General features: G+C 40.3%; 1 protein-coding gene across 6 annotated transcripts in view; it reads right to left on the bottom strand.

Annotated features, from left to right (window-relative positions):
• PHKA2 (phosphorylase kinase regulatory subunit alpha 2) overlaps positions 1-15406 on the bottom strand; it is a 70951-nt gene that overhangs the window by 21059 nt on the left and 34486 nt on the right. For all 6 annotated transcript variants that reach the window (XM_034755834.1, XM_034755824.1, XM_034755816.1 and 3 more), the window contains exons 19-27: positions 15057-15226; positions 14235-14408; positions 12912-13000; positions 11577-11710; positions 9473-9629; positions 7377-7456; positions 6647-6725; positions 6389-6518; positions 1592-1693 (exon numbers count right to left, since the gene is read on the bottom strand). In XM_034755834.1, the coding sequence (XP_034611725.1) occupies positions 1592-1693; positions 6389-6518; positions 6647-6725; positions 7377-7456; positions 9473-9629; positions 11577-11710; positions 12912-13000; positions 14235-14408; positions 15057-15226 (1115 nt within the window). The remainder of the gene's footprint in view (positions 1-1591; positions 1694-6388; positions 6519-6646; positions 6726-7376; positions 7457-9472; positions 9630-11576; positions 11711-12911; positions 13001-14234; positions 14409-15056; positions 15227-15406) is intronic.

Below are 15406 nucleotides of genomic sequence, written 5' to 3'. Positions count from 1 at the left end.
TATCAAAAGCATAAGTCAAACTTTCAAATCAGAATGGCCTAAAGTTGGGTTTCTAAATCCATATTTAGACATTTAAATATTTTTGGCCCAATTTTCAAAGCTAGTGGGAATCTGCAGCTCCCAATGTCTTCAGTGGGGTTTTTTGAGTGCTCAACCCTTCCAAATATTTTGGCCTAAATATGGATTTAGGAGCCAGGAATTCCTGGGACTATCGATATGTCCTTTGAAGTTTAGACAGGCCAGATGTTTTTGTTCTCAATATCCTTCAACCTTGGTCACATTAGACATTCTCATTTTAAAAGTCTGTCTGCGTATCACTGAGAACTTGACATGGCCTAATTTTAGTGCACAATGTTTTCTGTATTCATATATATTTTAAAACAATTTGATGTGCAGTTACTTAACATGATTTGCAGACCTGTGAAAGGATGAACCTTCAAAAATGGTCGTTACGTAGGAAGGAGACAGAGCTCTGCTTTGTCAATGTCCATTACATGCCCAGAACAAATGATGGAAACACTATAGCATCTAGCATCTATAAATATTTGCCATTCACAAGCATTTTCACCAGCTCCCAGTTTCAGACCCACATCTATGTTTTAAGTTTAATAATGAGCCTTAATTATCATCTGTGTGCACATAAGTGAGATCAACCAACACTAAACATTGTATCTGGCCTTATTTAGGTACACGGCACAAGGAGCTTCTCATTTTTGTGCCCCTACACAGAGACCAGACACAAACCTAGTCCTTGTGCTCAGAGTGATCCTGGCTAGTCCTGACAGCAACCCTAGCCTAGCCTAAACAGGTGGAGGGGAGAGGGCCATTCCCCTCCTCATCTGTAACATCCTGCACAGTTGGGCCTATACTGAGTGGGGAGCACATACTGTGCCCTGTAAAAGGGTGTAAGGCAGGAGTTGCTCTGGCTCACACTTCCAGATGTTCATTCATTTACACCAGCTGGGAATCTGGCCTTCCATGCCTAAATCTAATACAATGTCTCCCAAAGCTCCCACTGAGACACCATGCATCTGTCCCCGGCACAACAGCGTGGCAGGGGCTGTATGACCACACCAAAGCCCAATCCTAGAACAGTTTACATTTTAAGGATTACTCTGCATTCAAAAATGAAGAGATGACAGAACAATGAAACTATCTCTGCCATGATAAAGTATGTCACCTGGCTGATACACATGTTGAGGGGCAAGATAGGTTATAAACAGACCACTCTTTGTACATATAAAAATGCTTGATGCAATCTCACTACAATTCTTACTCTATCCCTCCTGTCTGGAAAGATCACTTATTTCCACAGATGTGTCCAAAAATGATTATATGATTTTACAATATTGCTATATTAAAAATTCTATAGTTCCAAATAATACTTGGGGTACTGAAAATAACAGGCATGTTTGTTTTTGGATATTAAACCCTTGTATTTCATACATAATCGGGATCTCTGCAGCAAACATTTCTAAAGAGGAGATTGCTGCTTATAAAACTTAAAATAAACTCTGCATCTAAATAGCGCTTGCTCAATATATACATGCACAAGTTATTATACATTCAAGCAACCAAATAGACAACTTACTGCTTCTTTCAACGCCAAACTCTTTCCCACTCAAAATATGGTGCAGGAGATTTTTCATATCAAAGGGGCTTAGATTCATTAAACTTTCTGAGGCTTCTTCACCTAGTGAAAAAATACTATACTAGGTCATTCATATTGTAGTTTTTCTAGGAAAACAGGGTTAATTCCTAGTTATGGCCTGTTATTAATACTTGCTTATTTTTTTAAAAAAAAGCAAAAAGTAGTTAACAAACTCTAAAGAGGTAATCTTCATCAAAGGAACCCTAATTATTATTTGTACTAGGGTTTGGGCAAAACCTCATAGAAGCTAGTGGGTATAACAGCTATCCTTCATCAAGATAGATGTAAGAAAAAGTTAAGGCTCCTTTATGAAAGAAAATAGCTGAAACAATAGGAGCCACCACCCAAAACACAGGCCACATTCAAGGCTGCTGGTCAGGAATCTGAACTATGTGGACAAAGGAATTTTCCTGAGGATTGATTGCAAATGCGTAGGGCTGGATATTTTTATTATTGATGGAGCTGTCCGTGTAAGAGACAGAAGCAGGAGAAACACCACAGAAGCAGCCAGAGAAGGCAGCAAGGAAGCCCCAGAGATGGCCAGAGAAGCATTCGTAGCATGACCCCAAGAAAAAGTTAAGTGAGAGAAAGCTTTTGGGCAGAGTGCTGGCTGGAAAGAGGCTTGGAACATTGAGCAAAGAAACTATCTCCTGCTTTTCCATTCTTACTGCGTTCTGGGAAACAGGACTTTGTATATTTTTTGTAAACAAACAGGATTGTATAAAAAAAAAATCCTAACTCCATCATCAGTTTCTCTTCCTAATGGAAACAACCCACAAATTCCCAAATACAGGCTAAGTATAATACTGGGTCACAAGATGTAATTTTTTTTTTAAATCAGTGGGCTCCAGTTTGCCAGGGAGGGTAGCAAGGTCTCTGAATTCATGCCCAGGAGATGGAAAAACTGGGAAGCCTACCAGCTGCTGCTGACTGGAAGCTTCCCACACAGGATTCACTTAGTGGGCCACAGGTACTGAGACCACCTAGGACACAGAAATCTGGGCGGACCCTATGTTCATTCAGTATCAGCATCAAAATTCGACTATGATTTGGTACCAATTAACTCTTATCACTTCTGATAATTGCTCCTACTGCTACACAGGACTATAACACCTTTAAATTTTACTGTTTGGCGACTCTTTCAATTGTTCATAGATTTCCCTTTAGCTTCACTGCTTCCTCCTGTGATGAACTTCGAAGCTGTATTAGCTATGCTGTGTACAGCTCATTTATTTAATTCCCATTTGCAGTAGAATATGAGTAACAGGTGAGAATAGGTCTTATATATCCTCTTTGGGAGATCAGGGAAATAAAATTAAAGAGAAAATATGTCAATATTCAGAAATTTAGATACTAACTCTACCACAGTCAAGCATATGTAGGACTGCAGCATGTGTGTGTGTGGGCGGGGGAGGAGGGGTGGGAGAGAAATCTAGGGGAAGGCTGAATGCCTCTAACTTTGTAATTGATATAAAGTCACTTCAAGTAGAAATTCCAAAAGCATCTAAAGCTACGTCTATACATACAGCGCTGCAATGGCGCAGCTGCACCGGCACAGCTGCACCACTGCCTGTGTGGTGAAGACACTCTATGCCAATGGGAGAGAGTTTTCCCGTCAGCATAAAAAACCCACCTCCATGAGCGACGACATAGCACTGTCCACACAAGCGCTTATGTTGGTGTAACTTAATTCACACCGCTGAGTGACACAAATTTTGCTGATATAGCCTGTGTCTACACTAAAGCCTAAATTTCATTGAAAGTCAGGATGTGTCTACATTACAAGTGCTACAGCTACATCACTGTAGTGCTTTTGGATAGAGACTTATTACAGCTACAGAAAGTAATAAATCCCCCCCCCCCTTAAGATGTGGTAGCCAGGTCAATGGAAGAATTCTTCTGTTGACCTAGAGGTGTCTACGGTGGGGTTAGATTGGACTAACTAATTAGCACAGGGCATTAAATTTTTTACAGCCCTGAGCAATTTAGATTGGTCAACCTAAGTTTCAGTTTTCAGAGTAGCAGCTGTGTTAGTCTGTATCCGCAAAAAGAACAGGAGTACTTGTGGCACCTTAGAGACTAACAAATTTATTTGAGCATAAGCTTTCGTGGGCTACAGCCCACTTCATCAGATGCATAGAATGGAACACACAGAAAGAAGATATTTATACATACAGAGAACATGAAAAGCTGGAAGTAGCCATACCAACTGTAAGAGGCCAATCAATTGAGATGAGCTATCATCAGCAGGAGAGAGAAAAAAAACAACCTTTGAAGTGATAATCGAGATGACCCATAGAAGGTGTGAGGATATTTTAACATGGGGAAATAGATTCAATTAGTGTAATGACCCAACCATTCCCAGTCTCTGTTCAAACCTAAGTTAATTGTATCTAATTTGCATATTAATTCAAGTTCAGCAGTCTCTCTTTGGAGTCTGTTTTTGAAGTTTTTTTGTTGTAAAATTGCCACCTTCAAGTCTGTCACTGGGTGGTTAGAGAGGTTGAAGTGTTCTCCCACTGGTTTTTGAATGTTATGATTCCTGATGTCAGATTTGTGTCCATTTATTCTTTTGCGTAGAGATTGTCTGGTTTGGCCAATGTATATGGCAGAGAGACATTGCTGGCACATGATGGCATATATCATGTTGGTAGATGTGCAGGTGAACGAACCCCTGATGGCGTGGCTGATGTGATTAGGTCCTATGATGGTGTCACTAATAAGTGCTAATAAGTGATGGTCACATAAACACCACCCTATACCGGAAACCTACTGACCGCTACACTTACCTGCATGCCTCCAGCTTCCATACAGGACACACCACACGATCCATTGTTTACAGCCAAGCTCTAAGATACAACCACATTTGCTCCAATCCCTCAGATAGAGACAAACACCTACAAGATCGCTATCAAGCATTCTTAAAATACAATACCCACCTGCTGAAGTGAAAAAACAGATTGACAGAGCCAGACGAGTACCCAGAAGTCACCTACTACAGGACAGGCCCAACAAAGAAAATAACAGAACGCCACTAGCCGTCATCTTCAGCCCCCAACTAAAACCTCTCCAGCGCATCATCAAAGATCTACAACCTATCCTGAAAGATGCTCTCTCACTCTCACAGATCTGGGGAGACAGACCAGTCCTCGCTTACAGACAGCCCCCCAATCTGAAGCAAATACTCACCAGCAACCGCACACCATACAACAAATACTAACCCAGGAACCTATCCTTGCAACAAAGCCCGATGCCAACTCTGTGCACATATCTATTCAAGTGACACCATCCTAGGACCTAATCACATCAGCCACGCCATCAGGGGCTCGTTCACCTGCACATCCACCAACGTGATATATGCCATCATGTGCCAGCAATGCCCCTCTGCCATGTACATTGGCCAAACCGGACAGTCTCTACGCAAAAGAATAAATGGACACAAATCTGACATCAGGAATCAAAATACTCAAAAACCAGTGGGAGAACACCAACCTCTCTAACCACTCAGTGACAGACTTGAAGGTGACAATTTTGCAACAAAAATCTTCAAAAACAGACTCCAAAGAGAGACTGCTGAACTTGAATTAATATGCAAATTAGATACAATTAACTTAGGTTTGAACAGAGACTGGGAATGGTTGGGTCATTACACTAATTGAATCTATTTCCCCATGTTAAAATATCCTCACACCTTCTATGGGTCATCTCGATTATCACTTCAAAAGGTTGTTTTTTTTCTCTCTCCTGCTGATGATAGCTCATCTCAATTGATTGGCCTCTTACAGTTGGTATGGCTACTCCCACCTTTTCATGTTCTCTGTATGTATAAATATCTTCTTTCTGTGTGTTCCATTCCATGCATCCGATGAAGTGGGCTGTAGCCCACGAAAGCTTATGCTCAAAAATATTTGTTAGTCTCTAAGATGCCACAAGTACTCCTGTTCTTTTTAAGTTTTAGTTGTAGACCAGGCCTCAATGCAACTTAGTCAGGGCAGCCTAAGGGCTTGACTACACAGCCCAGCAGTTTGGACTTCGGGGTGTGTGAACTGCAGCGCACACTAGTGTACTGTGCTGTAACTCCCCCGCCCCCCATGTGGACACTGCAGGCATGAACTAAAACATATCTAGTTCATGTTAACATAGCCCTCATTAAACAGGATTAAGTTAACACACACTAGGAACTTTTTAGTTTGTGCCCGCACCATTCACATGGGGGAGTTACAGCATAGCACACTAGTGTGCGTTGCAATTTACACCCTCATAGTCCGTACATTAGACAATGTACACGTCTAAATAGCTAGGACACTTTTTAAAAGGAGTGTGGGTATTTCTTTATGTCAAAAGGATGCTAGGAATGCAGATTATTTTCAAAATTTGTAACTGTGTGTGTTGGATAAAGGATTTAATTAAAAAACAGACGGTGTTTAAGCTGAGTTGTCCTGGGAAAATAAAAGCTAAAAACCACACACACAAAATTGGGAGTCTGCTTAAAAATAGAATTATTGTATTAGGATTTTTAAAGCCCCCCCCAAGAATGTTTTAAACCCCCTTCCCCCGGAATGTCTCTTTACGGTGTTTATTGAAGGGAGAATTTTGATAGAGATATTTTAAGAAAAGGGCTATGTTAAAAATAAGCAAATTATTTATCTTGTCCTATGTAACTGAAATGTTGATCATTGGGGGTGGGGAGAGGAGAGAGATTTGTTTACTACAGTATTACAGTACAATTGGACTTACCTGAACAGTTCAAACTGCGAAGCAGCTCAGTAGCCATCACCTGAATTATTAGTCCAATGCGGAGTCTGAGCATCTCTGCAAAAAGGCTGGGCTGTGACCTGACGTACATAGCCAAATACACCACTATTTCCTGGCATGAGCAAATGAACAAAGGATAGCTAGTCAGGGGCATTCATCATAACTCTGGCCAGCACCAGACAACACAAGAAACAGAAGGTACAGCATGAAAAACTTCCACTCCTTCCACGTGTTTTATACCTGGGTAAGGACTGCAATACTGATGTCTTGCCCACTGGCTTCATAAATAAGCTTTGACAACTCTTCAGGTGGCAGAGGGCTAAGGAAAGTGAACCAGACAGTTAGGAGTGCTTATGATGCTTATTATTTTCTACATGTGTCAACTGTTTGGATTTAGAGGTTTTAATTTGAAGTGTCTAACTTAAAATGCACCAAAACAACTTTGCTTTATAGACCTTACAGACCCGTGATTCCTTCTGAAAATAACAGTTAATAATTTGGAAACTGTAACAAGGGCCTCCTGTTTTCCCTCGCTCTATGGGACCCCTGCGCCCACAAATCAGCCAGAGACCTCTTCTGGGTGCAATCACCAGTGCCTTTTATTTACAGTGTCAGCTCCCACCGCCTTTTATTCACAGACCACTCCAAACTAGCAACCTGGGGGACAGCTCGCTTCTCCAGCACGCAGGGACGCACAGCCTTTGGCTCCTCCCTTTCCTTTCTCCCCCCTTTGCTTCCTTCCTGCCAGCCCCATAGAGCCCTGCTGGCGAATAAAGCCCGCAGGTGCTTCCCTTCTATCAATTAGGCATGGCATACTCAGCCAGCTCCAATTAATGCTTCTTAATTGGATCTGGGCTAACAGGGGGCTGACTCAGGCTCTCCTGGCCAGCATCCTGTTACAGAAACACTGTATCGGCAGTAGGAACTCTGAAATACAAGACATCCAGACTGAGACAGAGCTAACACTTACGCGGTAATAGTTTTTTCACGCGGCTCAGGTGGCAGGCCCACTGTAAGTTGCTTGTGGTGTGACAGAAGGTCTGTGCATGCCTATTACAGTACAATACAGAAAGCAAGAGAGCCCACTCTGTTAAGTTATATGGCAACAATGATATTTTTTTTTAAATTCTAGAAAAAAAAGCATTTCTTCAGTAATTCCTCAGTGTATTTGCATCTGCTACTAAATGTACAGTTCAGAGGCAGAACCTCAGCTATTGTAGATTAAATGTACATTAATGTAGATTGTCATAGGTCCACTGAAGCCAATGGAGATATGACAATTTCACCTTCAGTGGTGCTAGCTCTGGCCTATGGAGTATTCTAACGCTTCCTATATGATTATGACTTTGTTATTTACAAGATAAAATAGATAAAGTTACAAGAAAACTTCATTGGTGTGTGTGGGTGTGAGAGAGAGAATGTATGTAGTATTACAGCCAGACAGACTCTGAACAATTGTATCCCTCCAAAAAAAGAAAGATTCTCTGTATGCAATATTCTGTCCTATAGTTAGTTTAGACACTTGAATGCATTTCCAAATAGGCACTGCCCTCCCGCCCCAGTCTTGCTGTATGTTACCTTCTTTATGTTGGTCTTAGTGCAAAGTGTTTAGTTTAACAGCTATAAGCCCCTGAATCAAAGCCCATTGAGAGCAGAGCAATGTTTCCCAACCCCCCTGAGAACTAATCATACCCTCATCCTCCCCTGCACTCCATTGTCAGAGTCCTAACATCCTAATTTATAAATTTTTCAATGCCCCATGCCCAGCTAGCCCTTCGTGGCCCCTCTAGGAAGACAGGAAAAAAACATGCTTCATACTTAGGGAAATGGTGCAGTGCAGTTACAACAAATTGCTCACTGTAGCCTTTGTGTGTGTGATGGTCAAAACGCTGCAATAGCATTGCACAGGATGAAAAGCAAGCCGAAAAATGGCTAGGAATGATAGCAATATGCAAATCTCGGGAACTTACTGTAACTAAGTATAAGCACGGCAATTGGAGACTTATTTATGACAGCCAAAAGGAAATAATTTTTTAATGATCAGGATGAAATCAATGGCCAGGTTTACATTACATTACAAACTTATATCAGTATAACTATGTCACTCAGGGGTGTGAAAAATCTACACCCTGAGCAACGCAGTTATACCGACCTAACCCCCGGTGTAGACATAGCTACTGCCTCTCATGGAGGTGGATTAACTACGCCGGCAGGAAGATGCTCTCCCATCAGCGTAGTAGCTTCTTTACTAAAGCGCTACAGCAGTGCTGTACATGCAGACAAGCCCAAGGTGTAGACAACGGACTTCTGCCATTTTCCTTAAATAGTTCCAGATGTTTTGTCATTCCTGTATATTTTAATATACTTAGACTTTAGACTGTAAACTCTTTGGGAAAGGGACCATCCTTTTGTACTGGCCTATGATTTCCCTGCCATTACAGGGGTCTTGGGCACTGGTGCACCTTGCTCTCTCCTATTCTCTGCCTTTGGCACATAGTCTAGTCTCCTGTGGGCTGTAATACTTTGGTCTATTTTTGATTGTTGGGTTTAGTGCATGGGTGCTGATGGCCTGTGAAGTACAGGAGGTCAGACTTCTGGTGGTCCCTTCTGGCCTTAAACTCTATGACTGGGGCTCCAAGGCACTACGGTAACACAAATAAATAATTATTATATTCAAGACACCTTTTTATTTTTTTAAAAAAATCTTCATCTAACCTTCTCCAGTACTGCAGAAACTTTCTAGTCTCACTTCACTAATCTACAACCCTCATGTCTCCAAATAACCAGGCAACCTCACTCAGATTTTACCTTTCTCAGAGAAGTTCAAAGGCAGAGTTTTATTGTAAGGTTTCATGTTACTAAGCCTTCATTGCTGCTCTAAAATATACTACAGCATTCTCTTTGCTTTAACACACTTGATGGAAGGTAAAACCAGAATGGGGTAAACATAGGCCACATTGTAATTTGTGTTTTGAGTGTTAATAGACAAAACTATTTGAGAATATCTGTTTCTGGGGCACACAGGAGGGAAACTGAAGAAATTGGCAACATTTGTGTTTGTTGTACCTCAGCCAGAACTTCCACTCTCTTTCTGAGTATGCCAGAGATGTAACGAATTAACCCCCACTCTTGGTTCTGGCCTGCCTTGCTGTAGAGCTCATTGAGCAGACAATGAATGGTGACTCCATACTGGCCATTCAGCTCTGTATCCCAGTCTGGGCCTCTGCCGGAAGAAAAAGCAGAAATGACAACTTTGGTGCCCAGGAGCAAAGAATGCAGATTTCTAAAGACAATCCATGCAGAGACATGACAGATGGTGAAAGCAGGAAACTGAACCTCCGTATGATCCTGCAAGGTGCCAAGCAGTCTGGCCCTAATCCAACAGATCACTTGGGAAGGAATTTACAAGCACAGAGGGCAATTAGGCATCTATTAGAAGTCAACAGGATTTGGGCACATAAATCTCTTTGGAAATCCCATACTTATATTCTTGCTTAAAGTTAAGCATGTGAGTAGTCTCGCTGAAGTCAACAGAGCGGCTCTCATGCTTGAAGTTAAGGGTTTATTTAGATACTTTGTTGGATCAGGAACAAGGTGCTCAGCACCTTGCAGGACAAAGCCAAATAACAATAGCTTTCACCAACAGTGCTGAAGATTGAATTAGTTTCTTCGATGTGTCAAGGGTTTCTCATAGATTTTCTTCACGTTGCCTTTTCTCAAGCTGTTAATCAAACTTTCATACTATACCCTATTAGATTTGACATCTGCTGGGCATCAAAAGAAGGTGGTAATGCTGCTGCTGTTCATCATGGTGAAGATGTTGAAAGAGGTAGTGAGTTTATTTTTGCAACTGTGTTTGGGGTTTGAGAATTCTGCACTCTAGCAGTAGATCATAGGAATCAAAACACTCTGTAGAAAACTTCTGGAGATTATACAAATTAAATAGTGACATTCTTCTTGGGAAACTACATCTTTCATATTTCTAAACTTCTGGAAGGGGCATGAAGAAGAAGTTCAGATGAACAAAAAGTTTATCTCCTGTGTTCTTAACTCCCTCCAAGAGTTCATGATAGCAAAGAACTTGGCTCCCTGTTGATTATGCTTCATAATATTACCACAGTGCCCCCCCCAGCTAATTTTGGTGGGAAGCAGTGCATCAAAGGGGGCTTGCCTTTGGAAAGATGATGTTGCTGTGACATTGGCCCAACACCGTGAAAATGTGGTGAGTTGATATAAAGGGCAAGGGAGAAAAATGGGGCTGCTAGACATATGCTCAGAAAGATCCCAGAGCCAAGAAAGGCCCTGCTGTGAGAAGCAAAACACAGAAGTATACAAAAGATCATGTGTGCTCTTAAGAAAACCAAGCATTGGGTGAAGTGTCCCCCACCCTTAAGCTAACTCTCTGCCAATATCCTGTAGTGTTTCTTCAACATAAAAAAAAAACAACAAATTAGTATGTATTAGTAAATACACTCTTACAAAACTGCTGTTGGATTAAATTTGTGTTCTGTTTCATCAATCCTGTTTAGTTACTGCGCTATTTTACTATGTTTAGCAGCTCCAATTAGACATTCCCAAGAGTGTTTTGAGGATTGTTGGATTTTAGCCATTGGGTCACTTTAACATGCAAGAAACAAAGACAAATTCATTAAAACTACATTTGCACTCCATCCAGACAAGCGGTACTCTTTTATATACTGAAAAATAACACAACGAAACAATTGTGCACTTTTGTCGATTATGTCCACATGCCTACCTACCTGTGTATAAAAAACAATTATGTCCACGTGCCTACCTACCTGTGTATAAAAATTCTACCCCAACTTCTTGTGAACTTACTGGTGTACAATAATATTGTATCATGTACTGTATTTTGCGAATATAGAAGACTTACGTATTTGATTTCAGTGAGCTTTGTTCCAGGCCTCAAGTGCCAGTGCATTTTTTATGTTAAACAATTCCTCATCAAGTCCTTGTGTTCTTACCTGTCTCATCTAAAATCTGTACATATATGCATTAGTATATGTAAGGTACCTGTAAATATCCCCATAAAAAACAAACTATTAAAGCAGACTGAAATGTTTACAATATCTACGCTTTTGTTTGGGAACCTGTGATGGAACTTCCAGACAAGCTGAAGAGACAATTCAGAAAACCCTTGATAACTTACTTTATTATATACAAGACGTATAATATATCTGCTTGATCATGTAGAGTTGGGCACTCCTTCAGCTGTTCAACTAACTTCTCACAATCCAAATCACCACGATCATCTTTGGGTAAGTGCAAAACAGCTTCAGGATCCTGATCATCAAAGACAGAAGAGATTTAAAAAAAAATCCCACCAACAAAAGTATGAAAGAGTAAGTAGATGGAACACTAACTCATTAGCTCTGGCTACTCACTGGAGAAGACATAATAATGCACAGTATTCCTTATTTGAAATTTAGATACACTATGCAGTTTACATCAAGCTACAGTAGAGATGGTGATTAATCCCAGAAAATATAACAGCTAGTATGGAACATTCCCAATACAGTCACAAATACTTTTGATCCAGTGAGTCAGCAGAGATATTATAATACGAGAAAGATTTTTGGCCAAAGAAACTAGAAATTTTGTAACAGCAGGAAACAAACTATTCTCATCTCTCTCTTGTCATGTGTTATTAACTTTATAAATCAGACGTGCATGGGCACTGATCTAATAATTTTTTTAAACTAACAAATTTAGTTGAAATCAAGTAAAAGAAGATTTCCCAACAAGTTCTATTGGTTTCTTCACCTGTACTTCTAAATGGTGCTTTGCAAGTGAAGATATTGCCATTAGCAATTTTCTAAACAACGTATACAATGAATTGGCAGCAAATTAGTTGAGGGAAAATTGTGGTTAGATGAAAGTGATTCTGTTTAATAAACTGTCGGGTGTTGCACGACTAATGGACTCAGGACCATATCCTTTTTCCACGTGCATAAGCGAATACTGGCCTTTGAAGAGAGGAATCCTGCAAGGAGTGGAATCCCATCCTTCCAGGATATGAAACATTTTGCAGCTGACAGTGCACTCTTATAACTGCAGTAGCCTCTGTTGGAGCTATATCTCCATCCTGGTGGGGTTTGGCTGGTAAAGCCACATAGCCACCAGCCAGGCCCTGTCCTTTCACAAATCCCCCTCCCCACACACTGCTGTGAAATGAACTTCTTGGAGAACAGCTCAATGGTGGATGGGGAGTGCATATCACACTAAGTTCCCAATATGCTGTCCCTCCGTTGCTCTGGTCTTGCGGCCTATCATCCCTATATGGCTATGAAGAGGGTGGGGCAGGATTTGCCTCTAAAAGATAAGTACAAGTTATTTTACTATGTTTTGCTAATGTAAAAGGAAGCATTTCATTCAATGACATACAATTAACTATAATTTCCAAACAAAAACCCCTTTAATGGCCAAAAGTTCATTCCAAATACAATCTTCCAGAACTTGTTGTATAATCATTCCACTAGCTCACCTTCACTTCAAGAGGATGTGGGGAATCAACGAGATTCAGAGATTTCCGGTGAGTGTTCAAAACTTTAGTTGGAAGAGTCATCGAAGCGCCTGAAAAGCAAAACAATCAACATGTAAAGGAAATGCAACATCTAGTAAAAGAATAATACTGAGTGAAAATGTTAGAAACACCTCTAGCAATCAGAATGCAAGAGCCATGCTGTCTGGGACATGGTACACGTAATTTACACACCAAGTTTCAACTCAGGTTTTTATCTTTTCTCATTAAATAGAGACTGATCCAATGTGATTTAATCACATGGTAGCGCCCAAAGGCTCAAGCAGAGTCAGTGCCCCATTGTGCTAGATTCTTTACCAACACCCAGTAAAAGACAGTCTATGCGCCCAAGATCTTACAGTCGAATGATGCAATCTAGCACAACACTTAAGAGTGTGATAAACTTTAAGCACAAGAATAGTCCAACTAAGGCAAGTAGCACAACTCATGTGCTTAAAGTTAAGGATGTGCTTTATTTGACTGGGACCTAAAATGACAAGACAGGTGAAGACGAATGGCAAACACCTGGTTAATTTCACATTGATTTTATTATAGTCTCAGGACAGGCTATTTGTGAAGGACAGGGGATAAGGATAACAGGTTTGTACAATACTATTATTTATATAGGGCCTGATCCAAGGTCCAGTGGAGTCTTTCCATTAACTTCAATGGACACTGGATTTCCATATACATTACATGTCTATTTACAGATGGGTTTAGCTAGTAAATTATCTAATAGCCCTTCAATCTACCCATTATTGTTTATAATGCAGCCCTTTTTTCTATTTGTTCTTGTAATTCTGGAGTTTATGTACATCGACTGGCATCTTCTGGTGTTAAAGATGTTTCATTTCCCAATGTCCTTACTAAAAACAAAAAAGTGTTCAGTCCATTTTAAAACAACACAAATGTAAAAATCCCCAATACATCCAATCACATTGTGGGATCCCATTTCCATTGTCTTTATCTGTCTTTTTTTATTGTAGGTTCCACTCAAAAACAGCACCTGCAAATATGAGTACAAAATAAATTGGGCTAGTTGCAACTGATTTCATATTGTCCATTTAGATTAAATGTTTAAGTTCCGTGGCATGTTAATTGCACAGTTACCATGAAATGACATAGGACTATGGGAATAATGAAGCATTCATATTGAAAACAGAGTAACACAGTACCTTGTTACTTTCTAGCAACTGCAATTTACTTGTGTCACCAATTGTCAAATTCTGTTATTTACATTTATCACATTTATCATCCAGTAAGAATTAAAAAACAGAGAAAACATACATGGGACATCCAAACCCTTTGCCTTGGCCATTATTGACAGTATCTCTCGCATGGAGTGAACAGCACTGAACATATGGGGCTGATTAGCTTCCTTTGAAGTTGGAGGCAGGTAGGACTTAAGCGCTGTGCTTTGCAGCATATCGTTTATATACTGGTCCAGCTCATCGTGGCTTTCTGGAGAGAGAGAGAGACAGATAGAAAAGGCTTATTAAAACAAGTGATTGGAAATATTTACGTGTGCTTCCTTTTAGAGGCACAGTATCTTTTTTCCACTGAAAAATAACAGAAAGGCAAAAAAGGACAGAGACCAGAGACAACATAGTGAAGGGACACAGTCAACTTGATTTTTTTTAATTGAACAACTTGAAAAAAAATCATGTTTCTAATAGATTTCTCTTTGAAATAGTATTTCCTGGATTTTCCCCCCTTAAAATAAATAAAAAAAAAGAAAAATAGCAGGGAAGGTGGTTCTCCAGCTGATGTTTAGAAGGGTCTTTTGGCTGAACCATAGGGCAACACTACCACACATGATCATGCACACACCTAACTTCACTGTCAGTTTTCCTGCTGCTATTACAGGTAAACACCCTCTTATGAGGGCTGGGGAAGAACGTGCACATGAGCTCCCCTCCCAAAGAAATATATGAGTATTGTCACCCTACTAGTGCCTGAGACACACAGCGACTGACCATCAACTGTCAAATGCACATAAACAGTGAAAATAAAGACCTTTTTTCTCCCCTCTAAATTAGGTATTATAGTAAACTTAGGATTTAATTATAATAACAGGACACACAATACTTCCAAGTTAAAGATTGTTACCTTTGTCAAATAAATCATCTGGATACATTTCTAATTCATATCCACTTTCAGGACTATCACAGCCATCATTAGAATCATCGAACAGTTTTCCGTCACAGTCTGGATCCAGGAAGCTCAGATGCGTATAGAACGAGGTGGAAAGAAAATCTGACAGTTTGCCTAGCTTTACCCTGCGAACAGGAAAACATGCAAGAAAGAATTAACATCTTTCCATTTTTATATTGGATTGTGCTTCATTGGACAACCCTGAAAACCCCTTCAAAATCCACCCAGGCCCACTGTCACATCCACATTTGGTAATTAGGCAATAATTGGTACCAGCAAAGAAACAAAACAATAAATGTGCCCAG

Source organism: Trachemys scripta, chromosome 1, assembly GCF_013100865.1.
Source record: "Trachemys scripta elegans isolate TJP31775 chromosome 1, CAS_Tse_1.0, whole genome shotgun sequence".
Classification (NCBI taxonomy): Eukaryota; Metazoa; Chordata; order Testudines; family Emydidae; genus Trachemys; species Trachemys scripta.
This window is presented reverse-complemented; position numbering and strand designations above follow the sequence as displayed.